At 42.0% G+C, this 21,396-nt stretch overlaps 1 protein-coding gene across 1 annotated transcript in view; it reads right to left on the reverse strand.

The window, feature by feature from the left end:
• Ptprt (protein tyrosine phosphatase receptor type T) overlaps nt 1-21,396 on the reverse strand; it is a 1,134,114-nt gene that overhangs the window by 184,971 nt on the left and 927,747 nt on the right. The window contains exon 13 of the mRNA XM_051143721.1: nt 9,095-9,131. Coding sequence (XP_050999678.1) covers nt 9,095-9,131 — 37 coding nt within the window. The remainder of the gene's footprint in view (nt 1-9,094; nt 9,132-21,396) is intronic.

Below are 21,396 nucleotides of genomic sequence, written 5' to 3' on the forward strand. Positions count from 1 at the left end.
GGGTTTGTGACTCGCATCTCTCTGGTGTATTAATGTAGACAAAGCATGAATGAAGATTTGAAACAAAGTAAAGAAAAGGAGGCTGGAGCAGACAAGCTTGAAGACAAACTAATTTCTTAGCTTCAGTATGGAAGTGAAGCAAGCTGGAAGGAAGCCCTTTGAGCCTCTGCATTTTTGGCTCCAGACTTCAGGTGTTAACTTAAATACCCCGGAAGAGATGCAAAGCCTGTTATAACCTGGAAAAAAACCCTTACTAATCATTATTAGAAAAGGGGTATAGTATAGGGTTAACAAATAAAAGATAAGCAATGCTACCAGTGGTCCATGGACCATCTTAGCCAGTCTATGATAGGAACGGAATTCAACAGTGATCTGGAGTCAGCTCTGAGAAGCATTCCTAGAGACTTTATGCTTTTTTATACTTCTGAGTCTGTACGGGTTCACATCTTGAGTAGAGATAATAATGATGGTCATCATTTACTTATTACCAGTGAGTACAGGGCTTTCGTGCTATCCCCACACTGTGAGCTCACATCCCCACACATCTTCACACAGTCCTCTGACTGGCTCCTGTGTAGCTAATTCCTTCAAATGAAGCTTGTCCTCCTCAAGGGACACTAGTAAGCGCTCAAGAAGTAAATGAAAATTATAAACCTTAGGAAGCCCCGGAAATGAGATCCACAGGGCCCCTCTCCAGGGTACATGAGCTGTAACGATTGCCTGATGGCGGGGTCGGGGTGGGGGTCAGGGAGATTCTGACCAGCATCATCCAGACAGCTCCAGGGACACGACTGTTATGAGTTACCATCATGCCAGGGATGGGCTTTTTAGTGATGCAGCTGCTTTTGAGTCATCTGTACTTCTGTTGGTTACTGCAATAATCTCACCCGCTGGCTCCTTAAGACAAATTTGTGTCGAATCATTTCTTTGACCAGCCATTGGTACCCTATCTGAGATGTTCGCTCACATCTCACCAAGAAAAATCACACAATACTAGCACGCACAGGTGTATGATTTCCAGAAACCTACTCTCCTCCATTTGAGAGCCCATTGATGGGGTTTAAATTCTCTTTACTTCTAACCTGTACCTCTGGCTCCACATTTTTCCCATCTTTGCCTCCTAACTGTAAATGTCCTCCTTTTCCCTTTAAGAGGGACACAGGTCCTTTGGAAGCACAGATTTGAGATAAAGCCAACCAAGGTATCTCAGGTCTACACCAGATAATTCTATGTAGTTGAGAGAATATGTTAAAACTCCACAGGTATGTGGCCAGAGGACAAGTGTTAGTGTTAGCTTTTGCTTTCCTGGACTCTGTTGCACCAGCTTTGGCCTTCTTGAGTGCGCTGTAGAGCAGGTGTGTATGGAAGAAGGCATTTTGAGCTAGTCTAGGGAGGAGGAGGAAAGGAAACCATAAAAGACGACCAGAGAAATACACCATCTGTTGCATCAAGAAAAATATTAAAGAAAGGGTGAGGGTTTTTCAAGACCTTTAGGTTATTTTATGGTGTCCTTTACGATGTAATCTTTCACCTCTTCATACAAATGCCAGAAAAAGCTGTATAATTCCACTGGCATTTTAGGGTCTAGATGGAAACAGGGCAGAGTACAGAGTGGTAAAGGTCAAGGAGACTTTGGTTTATGATGCGAGCCCAAGCTTAGAATATTCTCCCTGAGTCTCAGCTGGGGAGGAACATCAGTGCTATGCCTCACCCTACAGACTCACAAAGTCAGCTCCTTCCTTGCTCTGCTGTTTGAAAGAGTGGAAAAGACTGAAAAGCCTTCACGACTCTCAGATTTTCCTCTGTTCAGCTGCCATAGCTAGGGTTAGGCACATTGTGCGCAGCTGCTGATTAGGTTTGGAAGGAAGGGCCACTTCCTGTCAAAGGCTAATAAATGGATATGGAAAATCCTAGACAGGGCTATATTTCTATAGTTCTGTGTAAGATTTTCATCTCTGCGCATGATCTTTAGGCGTCAAGCGCTAGAGGCCAAGGGCAGCATCGTGCCTACAGCCTTTCAGTTCCTCCACTCTGATTTTAATCTGGGTCTGCCTTATACAGGGTGGCTATATAGAACTGCATGAGAAATGGCTGAGTCGGCATGAGTCTGGGCTGTGGCCTTCTACAGGGACCCAAGATCTATGCAGTCCTGCAGCTCTCGTGAAGAGCTAGCTATACAGCCAAAGCTCCTTGTCTACCATCTATCATATGCTTGAGTGAAATAGAAAAAAAAAAATTAATGAGACCTGCATCAAAAGCAATGCAGTAGCCTCTGGGATGGCAAGTTACGTGTCCTAGGTCAAACAACTAAACTTGGAGACGGGATGCCAGGTGCCTCTGATTCTCATGATTTCAAGCAAACTTCTCCAGGATGCTTCATATAAGAGAACCTTTCAAGGAGAGTCAGACCAGTGTGGCAGGCAATTTTCTACTCAGAAAAAAATATTTTACATCTCTCTTGGCTTCTTATACCACATGTGGCTTATTCTGTGGATAGAGAAGCTAGGAACTCACCACTCTCCTACCTCCTTGGGGCCTCAGTCTTAGCATCTGCAAAATGAGCATGCTAAAAAAGGGAGGCATTTCTTGTCCCTGCCAGTTCCTGTAGGGGTGAGCAGAGAGAAATGCTGGATGAAATGGCTTGTTTCAGGCTTAGACTTGCAAAAAGATGGTACATTTGCAAAAAGGCCATGGTGCACGCCTCTTGCCTGCTGTTGTTGGACAATGGTTTTGGTCCATCTTTAATGGGCAAGCCAGTGGTGCTGGTGATACTGGCCCCCTAGCTCAGACTTCATTATTCTAAGGCTTCACTGTCAGCACCAACTCCAAGGGGGCTGCTTTCATGGGATCCTTAAGAGTGTTTGCTAGATTAAAACCGTGGCTGTCTTCTGCAAAGCAACTCTGCAAATGGCTGTATGGGTTTCCGGATTTATTTTGTCTCAATGGCTCATCTCAGTTTGCAAATCAAATCAAAGCTGATTTTTCTAACTGCCACTCCTGCGCACCCAACAGGAGCCTGCAGAGCCAGCTGCGTTCTCCTGAAGGCTGGTGCCAATGGTGGGAGTGCTTCTGCCTGCTGGCAGCTAGAGTGGTTACAACTGTTGGAAGACTGGAAGATGGGCAAGTGTGTGCCTGCTTGACCCTACTTGAGCAAGGGACCTGGAGAATGGGCCAGAGGAAGTCAATGTTATTTCTAAAAGGAGAAAAGCTATATAGGATTATGTGGCCTAAAGGATTGATCGGCAGAAATTATAAGAAGCCAATTACTCGTCACTCTTTCCAACGTAAGTATCCAAAAGTGAGAGGAACTCCTGGCAACTGGTGTGTCCATAAGAGATCCCTAAGGGAGAAGTGAAATTCTTGTCCACATGAAAAAGTAGTTAATGGCTTAATGGCCTGCTTTTTTTGTTGTGGATTGAAGATCCCACAGTTGTTCCTCTATTTTACTTTACTTATATCCCTTGAGAGCACATTCCTGATATATAGTTTACATTTTAAAAAATGGATGAAGGAGCCCTCTGTCCACTCCTCTAACCAATATACATCCATTCATGGAAGTATCTCCTTATCCATCTGTCCACTGACCTGATAAAGTACCATCCGTTCATCCGTCCACCTGTCCATCCATCCACCCATGCATCCATCTATGTGCATATTTATTAAGCAAGTCTTATTGAGTTAAGATCTGGAGACACAGTGATCATCAAAATAGACACTTATACACAGTCAGTTGGCATCCAGTGGCATGGTAAATATTAAACATACAGACAAGTAGATACGAGATGAGATATGTACTATAATGAAAGTGGAAATTTTGTGCATGTGTGTTACTTTGTGATCAGATGGTCTTCCTCAGCAAATAAGATTCAAGCTATGACTTAAAAGATGTCTGTATGTTAAGCTGATACATACGGTGGCTCATGATGATAAAAGGCTCTGAAGATGGAAGCAACTTCATGGAGTTCAAGAGTTAAAATAGAGGCGTGCAGAGACAGCTCACTTGGTAATGTGCTTGCCTTGCTAGCATGAAGTCTTGAGTTCAGATCTCTATGATCTATTCTAGAAATCTATGCCCAGTGGTGTGTACATGTAATTCCAGTGATGGCGATGTAGAAAATGAAAGCATTTGTGGGACAGCCAGCCCTTAAGAAAAACTTTCAAGCCAATGAGAGCTCTTGTCTCAAACAAAAGGTGAAAGGTGCTTGAGAATTGGCCCTTTAAGTTGTTCTTTGGCCCTCACACATGTACCATGCATATGTATACTTCCCACACATGTGTGTATACACACACACACACACACACACACACACACACACCATTAAAAATAGCTAGGAAAGCTCAGTGGATAGAGGGCTTGCTTATTCTGACTATTTGCTAATTCCAACAACTTGAGTTGGATCCCCAGAACCTATATGGTTGATGGGGATAATAAACTCCTGCATATAGTCTTCTGATCTCCATACATGTTCTGTGACACATGTTAGCTCCATCCTACATACCCCCACATACATACATACATACATACATACATACATACATACACAAATAAATAAGTAGGTAAATAAATTCTAAAAATGAATTGAACAAAGACTATGTGTTGGAGTGCAGCAGAAAGAAGGGAGAAGCCTGGATGAGGCTGAAGGGCAGACAGGCGTTATATAATGCAGAAGAGACTAGGTGGAGACCTGCCTAGTGACAAAGAAAAAGTAGCAAAGTTCAGGATAGTGCAAAGAGGTCCCAGGAGAACCACCGAGTAAAGGCCGTTGGATGAATATAGCAACAGATTCTGAAAGAGGAATGGCTAGTATAGTTCTTCAGCTGAGCAACATGATCAGAGACTGTTTTCCACCTGGCCTCTTCTGCCCTAGCCCAAAGGGCATGCATTCAGCTACTTGGACCTTCCCTACAGCAACTGCAGCTGAGACTGTCTTCTGCCATCTGAAGGTGATATGCTGTTTTATTTCTTATGATCTCTTCAGCCTCTCTGAGTTCTAAGTATCTCATTCCAAGTTCCCACACACTCCCTAGGAAAGCAACTTAAACACCAGCAACTTAAAAATGAAGTTATCCCTTTGTCTATTTCATACCTGTGAAATACATTCTGACTTCTCTTTCACCCCTTTTTTTTATCTCCCTCCTATCTTAGCCCTGTTCCCCAACCAGTTCCTTTCCAAGATTTAGGAAACTTGGGTTGATTTGGTGACTCATTTAGTTTCTCCAGGGTCATCTGTATGTTCATCTGAATTGTCCATTGGAGCCTGACGGGTCACTAGGGGCTACACAATTAAAGGCAATGGTTCTTCTTCCTCTTAATTTATCAGTAGCAACAAGTAGTCCTGCAGTGAGAGTTAGGTGCCCCACCATCCTCCTCCATCCAGGCCTGACTACTGATGGGCACATTCTTGTGTGGATCCAATGAAGGCATCCTTAGCTACTGCAGCTTCCTGACTGCAGTGACTGTGTCTTGCCCAGGTGGCATTGTCACAGCCCTTTCCCCTGTCTTCCAGCTTCTACATTTTTTTCAACCCCCTCTTGTGCAATATTCCCTAACCCTTACCAGGGTTTTTGAGCATATTTTGCTTTCATTTCTCATGAGCTTCTCAAGTATAGCCCATCCCTGATCTTCCAGAAATCAGCCCCATTTAATCAGTCTCCATTATTTCTCAGTTTTTCCCCTTAAGACATAAGAACCCACATTTAAATTCATCAATCTCTGCTTCCTGTTTTTTTTTTTTCAGGCCTTCCTTTCAAAGTCTGAATGCATTTTTTTTTTTTTTTAACACTAAAATAGTGCGTATTCACACATTATTGCTGTTTTTCTCTCCACAGCTCTGAGCAGGTCTATTGCCAGCACTGGGCTGTGCTCTGCAAGGGACTGTGAAATGTTCTGGAGTCTCTCTTGGGACAATTCTACCTCTCAATTTTGCTATCCCTCAAGCTGAGGGTGTGACGTATGCAGGAGCCATGTGAGAGTTAGAGGCAGTAGGAAGAGGCTCTTAGTCTGGCACCCAGCTCATTTCAGGCTTGTGTAGCAGAACGGTGGGACCAAGGGCTTAAAACCAGAACGTTCTCTGGAGTCTAGTCTAAGGCTCACCTGTGTCACTTCTTCTGTAACTACCTGAGAGACTGGAGGAGCCAAAGTGTGATGAAGACCTGGATGGCTTCTTACTATGAGGCGAGACACCTTCAGAGGAATGTGCAGTCACCATAGATCTAGCCTTAGTTTGACACCGCCTGAAAAGATTCTTGCTCAGCCTATTTCCCTCTCTCTTTCCACTTACAGATGTCTTTTGAGAGTCCTCCCTGAACAGACTACTAGAATATTCCTCTAAATCCTTGCCTCAGGCTCTGCTTCTAGAGATCACAAGGAGACACAAATTAGAGCCCGTGAGTATATAACATAACAGGTAATGGTTTTAAGGTCAAGTCAGAGCACCCCCAAATGAGTACTTAGGGATGAAATACATGATAATTGTTTGGCTCTGTAGGCTTCATGTAGATGACCATGGAAAACAGCTAGAGATCCCAAGATCAAGAACAACACAGCAGCAAGTGACTTTATCACCAGAGTGCTGGCCTTGTATCTACCATGTGGTCTCCCTCCGGACATTGTACGCCTGTTAGCAGGTCCCCAAGGAAGATGTCAAGATGGCAGAAGTGTGGAGATACTTAAAGAGAAAGTGATGATGCCTTTCTGGGACTTTGTAAATGTCTGATGCCTGTGAGATTCTCAGCATCAAATTTTGCTATGCTAAAAACTATTAACAGTAAAATTCTGCCAAGAAGAAATTTGGTCTAGGCAGTAAAAAAAGGAATGAGCTAAGCCATGTATCTATGCTTCATTTCAAGGCCTTATGGGCAGTACATGGATTCAGGCAGTATTTGCTTTTGATTGACTCTGGGATGTTTCAAGTGCAGTGGCTGGTGTGGAGTGGACACCGATCAAACATGTATGCCCTTCCCTTAGCCTTAGTGTTGTATTTCTCAAGAATTCTTATTATCTGAGGCAGTGTTGATGTGGGATGGCTCGCTGAACAATGACAGGTTGGCGTTCTGTGCTAGGTAGGTCTCTACCCTACTCTCAAGTAGTAATGGAGTCTCTGCTTGGGGGAGGAAGTGCTGAATCTCAACGTTGTACAGAAGCAGGATGTGGATGCTGGAGATGCCTCTTAAGAGCAATCACTGGGGTTTAATCAGCCGGGGAGGCACACACTCATCCATGCACCCCCGCCATTTTGCACACTCATGCTTTACCTGTGCAAACACTCCATTAAAGAAAGCCTCTAATCTAAGGTCGCACAAGTCACAGAGTTATACTATGGAGAAATAGAGTATGTGTCCCAGCTCATCCAGTGTCATTGCCATTAGATGATACAGGACCAGCAACCATGGCCAATATAGCATCACTCTATACTTCTGAGAACTATGGTCCTGAGACTTGTGGTAAAGCACAGGGTTACGTATTGTCCCATCACCCTTTGACTCTCAAGTCACGTCTTCCCAGTTCTCAAGGAAAAACAGACTTAGTAAACTAGTCTGGAGGGATCTATGTCTCATAGTGTCCTTAGAACTGTCGGCAGGAAGAGCAATCATCTTGGCCTCTACTTTGTCTAGAGTGAAAAGGTCCTGGGGAGCCATGGGCTATTACTATGGGGAAGGGTATTTTTCTGTTCTCTTTTTCCTCTCTGGCTGCCTATTTCGGCGGGATCCTGCAGGCACCAGCTTCCTGATTGCTGTCCAGCGCTGCCCAATCGATGACGTTCTTCCTCCCACATTATCTGTTTCCTTCAGTGGCCGAGCAGGCAACGACTGTGATTTGTGTCACTTTTGTCTTCACACCATCAATCCCCCTGCCTCAAGAAGACCACTTTATCTCTTTCCACAGAGTTGTTTGAGTTCCTTGGGGGAACAACTTAGGGGCATGACAGCCCTAGTGACTTCTTATTACCAAGAGGCCCAATGTTCCATCTTCTTCCTGTACCATCCCTGTGGCACCTACATATGCAGATGAATTCTTAGAATGTAGAAAAGTTTTACAATGTCTTGGAGCATGCTTTGTCTGCTATAATTTCTATCTTACCCCTGTCTCTCTCTTTCTCTATGTCTCTCTTTATGCCACTCCCTCACTCCCTCACTCCCTCCCTCACTCCCTCACTCCCTCCCTCACTCACTCACTGTCTCTCACTTTCTAACCACATGTATGTGACTCCTTCGTTCGTACACACTTGTACATATTCACATACATACATATATAAACTTGAGTCATTGCCTTGTGTTTATACGTTTTATACCCTTGGGAGTAAACTGTGAAATTATGTATGCTGTGAACAAATGCAGAGACTAGAACTCAATTTTGTTTCATGTGTATTGGTGGGGGAAGTTCTTGTTGAAAATATCAATTCTGTAAGGAAAAAGATAAACCTGATTTCTAACCATTCAACCTTGTAATAGGTTAAATGATAACAAACCATTCATTGATTTTGTTTTTTAAAAAAGTAATAAACAGAAACATGCACCAATTGAAAGAGCCAGGCAATTCAATTATAATTAGGAAAACAAAAGTGATGAGCCTGAACAATGCTGCCTTCATGTTTTGGGGGGGATAAGTGTTGAAATGCCAAGGGCATAACAATGCAGTGTCTGCTTTCCCATCTGCAAGGCGCCAATACTAATCACCTCATATTTGAAAGCCAAGAGCCAACTGAATAAAGTACAAAACCTCAATGATGGGTCTAATAGATGGGCCTAAAGAGAAATACCCACACAAACATAGACACAAATACAGTGAATACACACTTTCATTTATATATAATGTATATCTCAGAATAATATTTTAAAGTGCTCTACATTCATTACTCTATTGATTAATGTACTGCTCATCCATCCAATAGTTGTTTGGCATTCTTATTATGCTTTAATCTCTATGCTATTAACATAATCTTAGGAGACATATGGTGTAGGTGCAAATGACCCCAGTAAAAATAACTCTTTCCTTTTGTTTTAGAGATTGTTGCCTAAAATTCTCTTGTGTGAACACAAGAGCAACAGTTGTACTGCTGAACAGGTATAGTTAGACAAGGACATGTCAACATACCTTTTGTAGCCAGACGCACACAGTTGATTTTTGTTTCCTGAGAACAACAAAAAAGAATGAGACAGCAGTTAATTAATTGTTGATTATATAAAGATTATTATATAAAGTGCATATATATGTATACACACACACACACACACACACACACACACACACACACACACACACACACATGGATGTATATGTATTCAATTATAATTTAAAATTTGTCCTTTCCATTTTTCCAGTACTGGGATCACCTTTTAATTTCAGCTCTTTATTTCCTCTCAGGCTTAGAACATATGTTGTTCTGTTTGTTTCATGGCATCTATTACCTCCTCAACCTTTTCACCAGACAGAACTACTTTATAAATATTCTAGCATCCAGAAAGTTTAGCAATTCTCAGTGGTTATTTGATAGTTTACAGAATTCTTTGTTCTCAGGTGTGTTAGCAGATGGGACCAAGCCTTCCTTGGAAAACTTTGTTATAAGCAGCAATGTGTCTACCTAGACAGTCTGAATGAGCATTTGACAAGAGACGAGTCTATGTGACACCTGTTATGAATCAAACCACAAAGTTCATGTTTCAAATAGTTGTTTTGACCCTGAGAACATTTGATGGGTTTATGACTAAAGCTTTTTTTTTTAATCTCTTTCTCTGTGTGTGTGTAGGTCTCTGTCTTTTTGTTTCTGTCTGTCTATATGCCTGCCTGCCTGCCTGCCTGCCTGTCTCTGTCTCTGTCTCTGTGTCTCTATTTGTCTGTGTCTGTCTCTCTGTCTCTGTCTCTGTCTCTCTCTGTGTGTGTGTGTGATGTGCGCGTGTGTCTGTCTGTGTCTGTTAGTCTGTTTTTAAAATCTTTACTATGTGAACTTCTAGCTGTTTCCCAAGTGAACCCATTCCACAAACCTGTGACATCACTGGCATGCTGTGGAGTTCCAGCCAAGTGTGTTCATGAAGAGAATTGTCTTAGCCTTCTCTACTGGACCTCATTTCCCAGGAGATCCTGGGGCTTGTGGAAATCCCAGCTGACCAAATTACAGTTTAAAGGCAATGTAGCAAAGGAAGTAAAATCAAAGACTGCAAAGGCGAGACACCAAGCTGAACATCTGTCAAGAAGCCAAGGCTGACTCCAGGGTCTACCCTATCTCAAAGGTATTTGGATCCATCAGGTTAGAAGATTGTGTTGTAATAATAACCACCCACTGACTTCTATGGATAGAAACAGCAAAGGTATACTGTATACTCAGAGCACCAGATCTACACAGGTGTACTGCTGGGCCTGAGGGATGGCATGGAGTGGCACGTAAATAACTTATTTACTCTGAGAGATCAAGGTGGCTGCTCAAATCCATTTTAAGCCAAAGGAAACAAATGCTGAAAAGGCAAACTCTAGAAATCCAATGTTTTCTGTCAGAAGTGACCCTCAGTTCTACTCGTTTCATTGGCTAGAACTAGACTATATGGCCACACCCAGTTTCAGTGAGGGAGGGAAATGGAATCTTCTACATCTTCCACCCAGTGCAGGGAAGAGAAGGGAATGTTGCTGACAGAATCTGTTCCATCTGGGCATGTTCCTGAGCACTATAACTTGTCTCTTTTCTTAGCTCAAGTGCAACTCCCTATAATTAAGTCCCGCTGTCCCAACTCTAGTTCCACACAAAACGTTTGCCCTTGCTTGAAGAGGAAAAGAGTTATGATACTGAAAGACAGTTGTCAGATCATGAATGTTCCCGTCAACAAACCTCTCTAAGATAAAAGTTCAAGTATTCTGAGCCACTTTTGCTACTCATCCTGGGACTCCTTCCCTTTCGGGTCTCTCAGTGTATAATACCAAGAACAGAAAAGCACAGTCTTTATTAGGTCTCATTCATATTATCGTTATCTAGATTGTTGCATTTTCACATAACACTTCCAACCTCCCATCTCAAGTAAAGAATCACATTTATCACTATGAGTTCTTCTTCTTTGCTCTGATCCCAATAACCTCCAACATTTCTATCACACATTGTTAAAAAGTATTTTTTTTTTTCTGATGTCTCATCCAAATAATTAGCCAGTGGTAACCAGGAGACGCCAGAAGCTGAGCACTCACTACAAACTCTCATCCTGCTGACACTCTTGAATATCAGTCTTCGCACTGGTTATCAACTCTCCCAGGATCTTACATATTCAGATATTTTAAATAGCTCAAGTGTTGACACGTTGTAACTTCTGTAAGGTGGAGGCTCAAGACGATGGTCAAGTTTATTGCAGATACAGATCCTCTATCTACTGCATTTGCCTAACCTAACAGCCTGAGGTGCCCCTTAAAGGAAGAAGGCTGAGTTGGGTTAATCAAACCTTTTCTCATCATGAAAATATCGCTGTGTGAAAAAAAAAAATGACTGAATTTTATAGGGTGGAAATTGTAAGTGTTAAACAGCTCAACAAAATCATGGCTCAAATATTTGAAGTATTCCTTTTAGGATTACATATGAAAATTGAACCTTGTTCCATTTAAAGGAAAAGTTTAATTTTTTAATTAAAGAACATATCCAGAAGACAGAAAGAAAAATGATCAAAAAGACACGAAGACAAGGAGAACTAAGGGCTGAAGTCACAAATAAGTCGAAACTTACACATGACTTGTCAGCTAAAGCTAACAAACTAACATTTTGCTTTTTCAAATTGAAAGAAAGAGGACAGTCCTTAAATTCCTGTTGGTTTTCAGTTCTGTGCTCAGTTTAAAGATCCTGAGACAGTTTGAGTAAACGGGACCATCAAAGAACTGAAGCCTTCCAAATGGTGGCATCACACTGACCACCCCTGGGAACTGAAGAGTGGGAGAGGTGAAAGATATGACTCAGAGGCCCATCAACCTCATATTGGTGCAAAGGAGGAAGATTTTGAAAATGTTATATAAGAAAACTTGCCATTTTTATGCATGGTAATTGCATATAACAGTGGGCGAAGGTTGGATGAAGCCAAGACTGTTGGAGTAATTTGAGAATATAGTCATCCTTTGGTATCTAAGCTAGATGTTGTCCAGAACCCGCATGGGTACCAAACCCACAGATGCTCAAGTTCCTTAAGTCTGCCCTCTGAACCCATGCTTCTGCGTCCATGAACACAGGCAGGAGATTCACTGTGCATATGTTAACTTTAAGGGGATCAGACCCAATCTTTCTCCACTTCAGAAGGTACTCCCATGGAATAACCTTGAATGTAGAAAAGAGTCTTCTGCTTAAACATGTGGCATCCAAAGTGAAGCCTAAGAGAAATGTGCTTGTCTAACCATGTAAGCACGGCCAAGGAAGAGGTGGCACACCAACAGAGCAGAACGTGACGACGCTGTCACAACTAAAGTGAATGCGAGGGCCATAGCTACACAGAATGGTAGGCATAATAAACATTAAGTGAGGGGATGGGAGCAGGATGGCTTAGCAGTTAGAAGTACAGGTTTCCCTCGCAGAGGACCCAAGTTAAGTTCCCAGAACCCATACAGGAGCTCACAGTGACCTTGATTCTAGTTCCAAGGGATCCAGTCCTCTCTTCTGGCTTCAGAGAGCAGCAGGCGTACTTGCGGTGCACATACACACACGCATGTAGAATCCTCAGATCCACAAAGTTTTAACAAGAAAATGTTAAATGAATGAGCTAAGCATTATTGTTATTCTAACCAATGGGTAACTTAGCACGAAGAGGGGTCCTAAAGAGAACTTAACTGTTACACTGTTCACTAGAAATGATGCACAAAAACACACCTTAAATACTCATCTTAAATACAATCTGACAAATTTTTCATCAAGTTAGCACACACTTATGACCAGAAGCCACATCTAAGACCTAATGTCGCCAACGTCTCAGCTGCCTCTTCCAGGACTCTTCTCAGCACCTCCTTCCTGAAAGAGGAAAGATTAACCCACCTTCTATGTGAATTTTGTTTGTTTGGTTTGGTTTGGTTTGGTTGAGACAGGGTTTCTCTGGGTAGCCTTTGCTGTCCTGGACTGGCTTTGTAGACCAGGCTGGCCTCAAACTCACGGAGATCTGTCTGCTTCTGCATCGCTGAGTGCTGGGATTACAGGTGGATACCACCATGCCCAGGTAGGAATTTTTAAAAAAATGTGTGTTTACATGGGTGAGAATCCTGGGTAGCTACACGCATTTGTTCCATCACCCACTCTTCCTCCCTGCATCCTTTGTGGTACTTTCTAACTTTACCTAGCATCGCCTTCCCCTTCATGGTTTCAAGCCTGAAAACCAGGCCATTTCCTAACACTATACCTTCAACTCTTGCACTTTGCAAAGTCTGCTTTCTATAATGTAGACAGCATGTCTGCTGACACTAAGTCTTCCTGACTTTCACAAGCATGATGCTGACATGTTCACTTTCTCCCAGGTTCCTGACAGCTTTAATTCTGTGAGCTATTTGTCTTTGTTGGTTAGAATTAGGCAAAGAATTACAAAGCCCCGAGTCACTCTCCTGACCTTCTGGTTGATTGGATTGTCAGCAAGCAAATCATGGCCAGGCACGCTGGACACTGTAAATTCTATTACGTGGGAGGTCTGGTCAGTGTGCACATGTCCAGAGTCCCAATCAGATTAACAAGCAGGAAATAAGAACTTCCTTTGTGCTCAGGCTTTGGAGGGTGCTGTATTTTCTGTGCCATCTCTACTATATCGTACACGTAGTCTATAATCTGTGTTGAGACAGCACACATTATTTTCTCATCTTTTAAACCTCACCCATGTCTTTCCTCCTGCCATAGACATGACAGTCTTTGCACGGGTATGTGTCACCATGGGATAGACCTTAATGACAACCTCACTTCAGTACTTGTGTTGAGACTTGCCCTATGTTTCATGCTCTGCCAGAGCTATTGAAGACTGAGCAGGCCACCATCTCTGTCTATGGCTCTAATCTCCAAAACCAAATGCAGAGGCAACCTTCTTTTGTGGAGAAAAAGGCACATCCTGAAGACATCCTCAAGCACTGAATCTGGCCTTGGATACTGCCATTATTCCTGCTTTTCCAGTACCCTACCTTCTTGTGTCTTGATACCACTCTATAGTACCCTGTCTTATGCAAATCAGTTGTACACTATTGCCTACAATATTTCTATAAATGGCTTTATAGTAAGACAAGTCTGACTTTGCCAATAGCACACTCATCCAGCCTCCAATAGTTTTGTTTTTTGTTTTGTTTTTGTTTTTTTTTTTTTTTTTGCAATTGTCAGATACTCCTCCAATTTAAGATCTCAGTGCAAATATCCATGTCATCCAAGTGAGCCCATAACTTCTGTTTATCACTCACTAGGCATAAAGTTAAGGCATACCACCTCACTGATGAAGAAGCCTTGGGGAACTGGCTAATACTTGAGTTCTTACTATATTATCTCATTAGACTCCCAATGTACTATAATGAGGGTCTAATTCTGACCTCAGTTTTCAAATGCTTTTTGCCCAGCTCCTGATTTCGTGTCTTTGTCTTCTTTAATATTGGGCTTCCTCAGTCAGCATGATAGGACTTGACCTTCAGTCTGCACGCTTGCCTTAGTTTTTTTTTTTTTTTTTTTTTTTTAGCTACTTTGGCTTATGTACATTTCTAAAGGACCACCTACCTAAGCCTTTGTTCATTATACTTGGTCAGTTCTTCAACAGACACATATTGAATGGTCACTATTGCTCTGGGTACCACAGCTAGAACAGTGAATGAAATAAAAACGGTCTTCATCTTTGTAAGCTGGACATCCCTGGGATGAAGATAAGCATTAAATGACGGTCCCCACAAGTAAATATCTAATTGCAAGTAGCCACAAGCAATAGGAGCAAACAGTGTTAGGTGTAAAGAGAACAAAGTGGGCTGTGGGAAGGAAGGAGATGCTTTACGGCTTTGAAAGAGCGCTCTGTCTGACACCTGGAAGAGAAGCAGGAGTGAGCTATGTGAAGTGTCAAGGAGGGTTGCCCACACTCAAGAACAGACGTGCCTAAGCAATGAAAGTAGGAAAATGAAGAGTTCGCTGAAGACATAAAGAAGTCTGGAGTGGCCATAATCACAACGAATTACTTGGGCCCTGGTGTGAGAGGGAGCTATATATAGCACTTTGCTCTATGCTTTAAAAGCAAATGGGTTATAGAAACAAGAAGGCGGCAAATTTCAGGGTTTTTTTTTTTTATCCTGTTAAAACTGTTGTATAAAGGAGCAGATAAGGGTGATAATACTATGAGACATAGGACAGAAAATGGGGGTGGAGGCTATGTAAGAAGTTAGTGGCGATGGGTTGGGTCAGGTGGAGTCCTGCAGTGGTCTTAATCCAGCCTCCCCTGACCCTAGGAACGCAATGCACAGCTAGGCCCTGTCTGACTCCAAGGCTCCCCCACCACATTAGTCTACCCCATACTTATGTACCATAAGGTTTCTGTACTCTCCGTCCAGGGTTCCTTCAACCTTGATCCTTAAGCTGTTGCCTGTCTTCCGTGGGATCAAATCCATGAAATAAGTGCTAAGGACATTTCAAAAATAACCCCACTCTTCACATACCACAACTCTGCATATTTTATGTCTTTTCATTCTTCAACTAGGTTTGGAACACTACACTTCTCCCTTCTCTCTTTTTTTTTTTTCCCCCTCAGAAGACAAGATTAAATGACATTTTCCAAGGTTACACAGATGGCAAGCCAGGCTGACATACAAAATAACCTTTAAGTAAGTGGCCTTTTTTTCCCCTGGGCATCTGTATGCAATTACCCTTTGCCATTCACCTGCTTTTTCAAGTCATATGTAGACACATGAAGATGGCAGATAACAAACAGGCTAAGAAGTTTTCAGTGTAAAGAGAACTGCTTTGATTTGACACAGGAACCTAAAAGAACTCAGAAAGTCAGAGACACAAAGGCAGGCACATGGGCTCCAGAAACTTAAGGAGACCCAGACTCCTCTGAGGAAAAGGCATGAGAGATGTCTTTAGTTGGTAAGAGGGCCAGAGTGGTCCAAGACTTAGGTTACTGACAGGCATGTGTGTAGTGCCTGTGGATCCAAAGCACCAAGGTGAAGTTAGGTGAGGTCTCGGGCTGTCGGGGGATGGTTGTGATGACAGACCATGCTGGGAGGACACTATCCCTTGTCACCTTGTCAGTTGTTCCCGGATACATCAGGCTGTGATTCCTCCTTGCAATAGGCAGAACCCAGAGTCCAGCTCTCAGGGAGGAAATGGCTAAGTCTCATGCTAGCCTATTCAGAAAAGTTACTGCCAAACTTAAGTTCTCAAATCTTCCCCTGAATGTATTCCCAGGGGAATCCAGTTTCATCTCTCCTTCCCTTTCCACCTTCCTTCAGTCAGAGGCTCCCATTAAGGTCAGGGAAGAGCAGCTGAAGTTCATCTTTAATTGCTACTGTTGCAACCCAGTCTCTCTTGACCTGTCATCATTAGCTGCAAAAGATCATTCTTTCTCCCACCTCTCTCATACACTCGACTTTTGGGTTATTCTGTATTTTAGGGTTTTATCACCTGTCTTTTTTTTTTTTTTTTTGTCTCGTTCTCCACCCCTCATATTTTTGGTTAGCTATTTATCCTTTGCTTGACCAACAGTCTTTGAATATTCAGTCTTCATGACTCTAAAATTTGTTTCTAGCAAATCTGTTACTCTTGATGTTCAGGCTCATATCTCTGTACGGGAGATATTTACAATCAAATATTCAGACCTTGAAGAAAAGTCTATCTACCCCTGTCCCTCCTACTCCAAACATAACCTACGGCCAGTCTCAATCAAAGCTGCTCATCAACCTCCTACTCAGTTATTACATTAAAATATTAAATTTTATCATTGCTTTTTCTGTTATAGTTGAAATCAGTAACAATATAGCATCCAATATTCCTGTCAACTTTTCAGAAACAATGCAGGAAAACAATAATCAATCAGTTGATATCCACAACCTCAACGAAACTAACAAACAGAACATTATAAGTACTTCATAGTCCTGTTTGGCAACATGGTAAGAGACAACCATGAATGAAATGTTCCTAGGACTGTCAACTCAAGCCATCAAAAGGGAAAAAGATCTCAAAAGTAAACAAATGATCATAAAAACTCACCACCAATGGAACAAAATAAACACCAAGTAAATCTATACTGCAGGGGCTTGCTAGATTGTTTTGTGGGTAAAGGCATTTGCTGCCAAGCTCATGACCTGCTTCTATTCTATCAACCTACATGCTGGAAGAAGAAAACAGATTCTTGAAAATTGTTTCTGACCTCCATATGTACTGACAAACAAACCCCTTATACAAAGGAATAAATAATCTATCTTTTAAATCTTATATTTCACTATCATGTCATATGAGAGTGTTCCTGAATTGTAAATTTAGTAAGCCACTTTAAATCTACAAAATAGAATCCTGGATAAATAATAAAGCAACCACATGCAGAGGACGGAAGAGTTCCCACCAGGAAAATCAAGAGGCCAAAAGGGGACAATAGAGGTCATACACCACTTCACAGTGACATGAATATTCTGGGGAAAAAATTTGGTTTAGAAATAGACAAGTTAAAAGCAGAAATGTTAGAGAAACCAGAGGGAAAAATGCAAAGAGAATTAATTAGTCTAACTCATAAAGGAAGTGAAAAAAAGTGACACAAAATCACCCCAGAAATAATTATTAGTTACAAGGATCCTAAAAGAGAAGCTTAATAACCATTTGAAAAAATGACTATAAAAATGAAATAAAGAGAAAAATCAAAAGATAAAGAACATACCATGTACGCATACATAGAACTCCACCTATTGGGCAGAAAAACTAGCGACCCAATAGATTACTGGAAGTAAAATACTCAAAGCACTTTGCAGATTCAATGCAATTCTTATTTTTCATTCAGATTTTTATTTTTATTTATTTGTTTATTTATTTATTTTTTGGAGACAGGGTTTGTCATGGACTCACTTTGTAGACCAGGCTGGCCTTGAACTCACAGCGATCTCCTTGCCTCTGCTTCCCTGAGTGCTGGGGCAATAATAATTATTATTATTTTTTAAGAGAATCAACAGCATTCTTCATATAACTAGGGGGAAATCATGAAGTTTATGTAGGAGTGAGAAAGAATCAGACAGCCAAAACAGTCTAAAGAGAAATGAGAAAGTTGGAAGCCTCACAACACCTAATTTGAAGTCCTAATGTAGCAGCAAAATAACCACAACAACATGGGACCAGCACAAAATTGAACACATAGGCCAATGAGCAGAAGTAAGATCCTAGGAATAAACACATCTGCAGCCAACTGAATCTAACCAACCCAAACTCAAACCGTGTATTGTAGAGATGACTGTTATTTCAATGAATAGTATTGAGAAAACTGATGCTCCTAAGTAAAAGGCTGAGCCTTGATTCTTAGCTATTCCCCCATAGAAAAACCAGCTCAACTGATCAAATACCAAGTGACAGGACACAAAACTCTGAGACCACTACAAAAAATACATAAGCAAAATATCTTAAGAGATCATGATAGGTATTCAATATACCTTAATCATCTATAGTTTTTTGTTAGTAGTGAGGCCTTGTAGGCTTTCAGTCTACTTTGGCATGTCTGTTGATGCATCCTTATCTGACATTGCTAAGAGATACAGTCTCACAGCAAACTCCCTTAACCTCTGGCTCTTAAAAATCTTTCTGTAGCGGGCAGAGAGTTTTGTAGATGTATCCATTGGGACTGGGCTCCACAACTATGCGTTTTGATTGGTTGTGGTTTTTAAAATACTTATCCTTATATCCACAGATGAATCTAGTCCCACTACCTCTGCCCCATCAAGAAACTTCCCTTTGAAACTGGTGGGGACAATTACAGAGAATACAACCTCTGGTTATTAATGGTAGACACAATGTGGCCCATCGTTTCTACCCTGCTGCCATTACTTTCCACCATGGGCTGCAACCCTTTAACCCATAAGTCTAAATAAATAGTTCCTTCCTTAATTTATCTCTTGTCAGATGTTTGGTCACAATAATGAAAAAGGAAACTAATATAATATGTTACTTAGTACCTTAAAATAAGTAGTGATCATCAGAAATATAAATATTAAAAAAACCTACATAAGACTTAGAAGCAACCACAGGTGGATTTGTTTATTCCTGGGTATAAAAGGCTGTTTAACTACAGCTCAGTATTGAATTTTAGAAAATAAATCAAAATGATGTATTGGACTACATTTTTATTTACTGTGACAAAAGCACTTTAAGTCAAGTCAAAAGATGAGTAACAAACTGAGAAACCTGCAACATCACCCAGAGGAAGAGTTCGTATCTGTCATGTATAAATAACTTGGAAACTGATTGAGAAAAGGTGTAAAACTTGCTGAAACTGGGCAAATGATATACACAAGCACCACAGAAAGCATTTAAAAATATCTCAGATATAGATTAAATCAATTTAATTTGTAGTGAAAATAGAAGGGAAGTCATTACAATATTGAGAAACATTCTTAAATACAGAATTTGGTATACATAAAAAGTTAGACCCCATAATGGTGTTTCTAAGGTGCCTGGTATTCTTCCTTGGGGCCCAGACCCTCCTGGGGACAGCCAAAATGCTACTAGACTTAAAACAGTATCCATGCCAGCTCAAGGACAATGTCTGCTCTCCAGATAGGGTCGCCATTCATGCCTGGCATGTGCTGGAGAGTGGAGGCTTTTGCTCGATGCTTATTAATGCTGTGGAGACCTCCTGCATCCGCACACAGGAACTGTAGGCTATGGCTGACCAGGAAACTGTCTCCCCTGCTGCCATAAAAAGACTATACTGGACAAGGTGAAACTGGACTCCTCTGATGGGGCCTTTCTGTCTTCTTCTGGCTGTGCTAAGCAACTGCCCTTCTGCAGCCTGGTCACGGCAGGCAAGGGATGCTTTGTCTGTCCACCTTCCTCCTGCCCTGCTTTCTCTGCCTGTCTGTTTGTTTTTGTCTGTCTGTCTCTGTCTGTCTCTGTGTCTCTGTCTCTGTCTCTGTCTCTGTCTCTGTGTCTGTGTCTCTGTCTGTCTCTGTCTCTCTGTCTCTCTGTCTCTTTGTCTCTCTGTCTGTCTGTCTGTCTGTCTCTCTCTCTCCTCTCTCTCCCCACCCCCCCTTTAAAGCAATGGACTTCTATGTAGTCCAGGTCAGCTTTGATCTCTTAATCCTCCACTCTGGTTCTCCAAGTTCTAGGATTATGAATTAGTGTCAGCACGCCAGGCTCCTTTTTTCTTTTTAAGACAGGGGCTTGATGTTGCCAAGATAATACTTGAACTTACGGGCTCAGGGCAACTCTCTCAATTGCACACTACCTGATGGATTCAGTTCTTCACTTTCTCCTATCCTTGCTTAAAGCCTCAGTGCTCTCTGGCTCAAACCACAGAGAATATCCCCATAGCAGACCCCTTCCCACAGCCAGGATAGCCCAAGCTTTGGTCAGCCAGGAAGGGGAACACCACTTACAACTGGGGACCTCCATTTGTACTCCTCAAAAGCCAATTCAAAATAGGGTGGGTTCTTGGACCTCCACCTCTTCCGCTTCCTCTGGAGCTGAGATCTGTGTCCCTAGTTCCAGAGTCAGCTGGCTTAGCTGTGGTCCCCATCCTGTAATTCACTCATAGGGTCACCTGTTCTTTCTATGAGAATCAGCTAGTTCCAAACATCCTGAACTTACTTCCGGGCATTCATCCTTGATCAGTGATCCCACTAGGCATTTGAGGGAGAACTCAGGTAGCTAATGAAACTCAGGCTTGTTCATGAATCGACTCACTGAATACTATCACTTCTCTTCCTATCCTGTCAGTTGAATAACACCCCCCGACCCTGCAAAAATTAGGCCCTGTGAATTTATGGCAAGGCTGCCAGAAACAATCCTATAGGATGATAGGGAAAATGGCTCAGTGGATTAAATGTTTTTTCTCTAAGCAGGCTGGCTAAAGTTCAGATCTCTAGAACCGGTGTAAAAGCCAGGCAAATGTGGCATACCGCCTATAAGCCCAGCACCTTGGGAAAAGAGACAAGGGATTCTTAGATTAAGTCAATTAGTTAGACTAGCTTGAATCAACAAGCTCTATGTTCTCGCTGCCTCAATAAACACAGTGGAATGGGGTTGAGGAAGACACTGGACATCAACTTTAGACTTAGACATGTGTTCTAGTTGGCCTTCTGTCACTATGATAAACATGGTGTCAAAATGCAGCCTGTCAGGGAGAGGGGTTACCTGGCCTAAAACTTACAGACTGTCATCAAGGATTGCCAAATGAACTCAAGGCAGGAACTGAAGCAGAGACCATGAGGAATGCAGCTTACTGGCTTGTTACCAGGCTCCCATTCAGCCATCTTTCTTCTTC

Source organism: Acomys russatus, chromosome 4, assembly GCF_903995435.1.
Source record: "Acomys russatus chromosome 4, mAcoRus1.1, whole genome shotgun sequence".
NCBI lineage: Eukaryota > Metazoa > Chordata > Mammalia > Rodentia > Muridae > Acomys > Acomys russatus.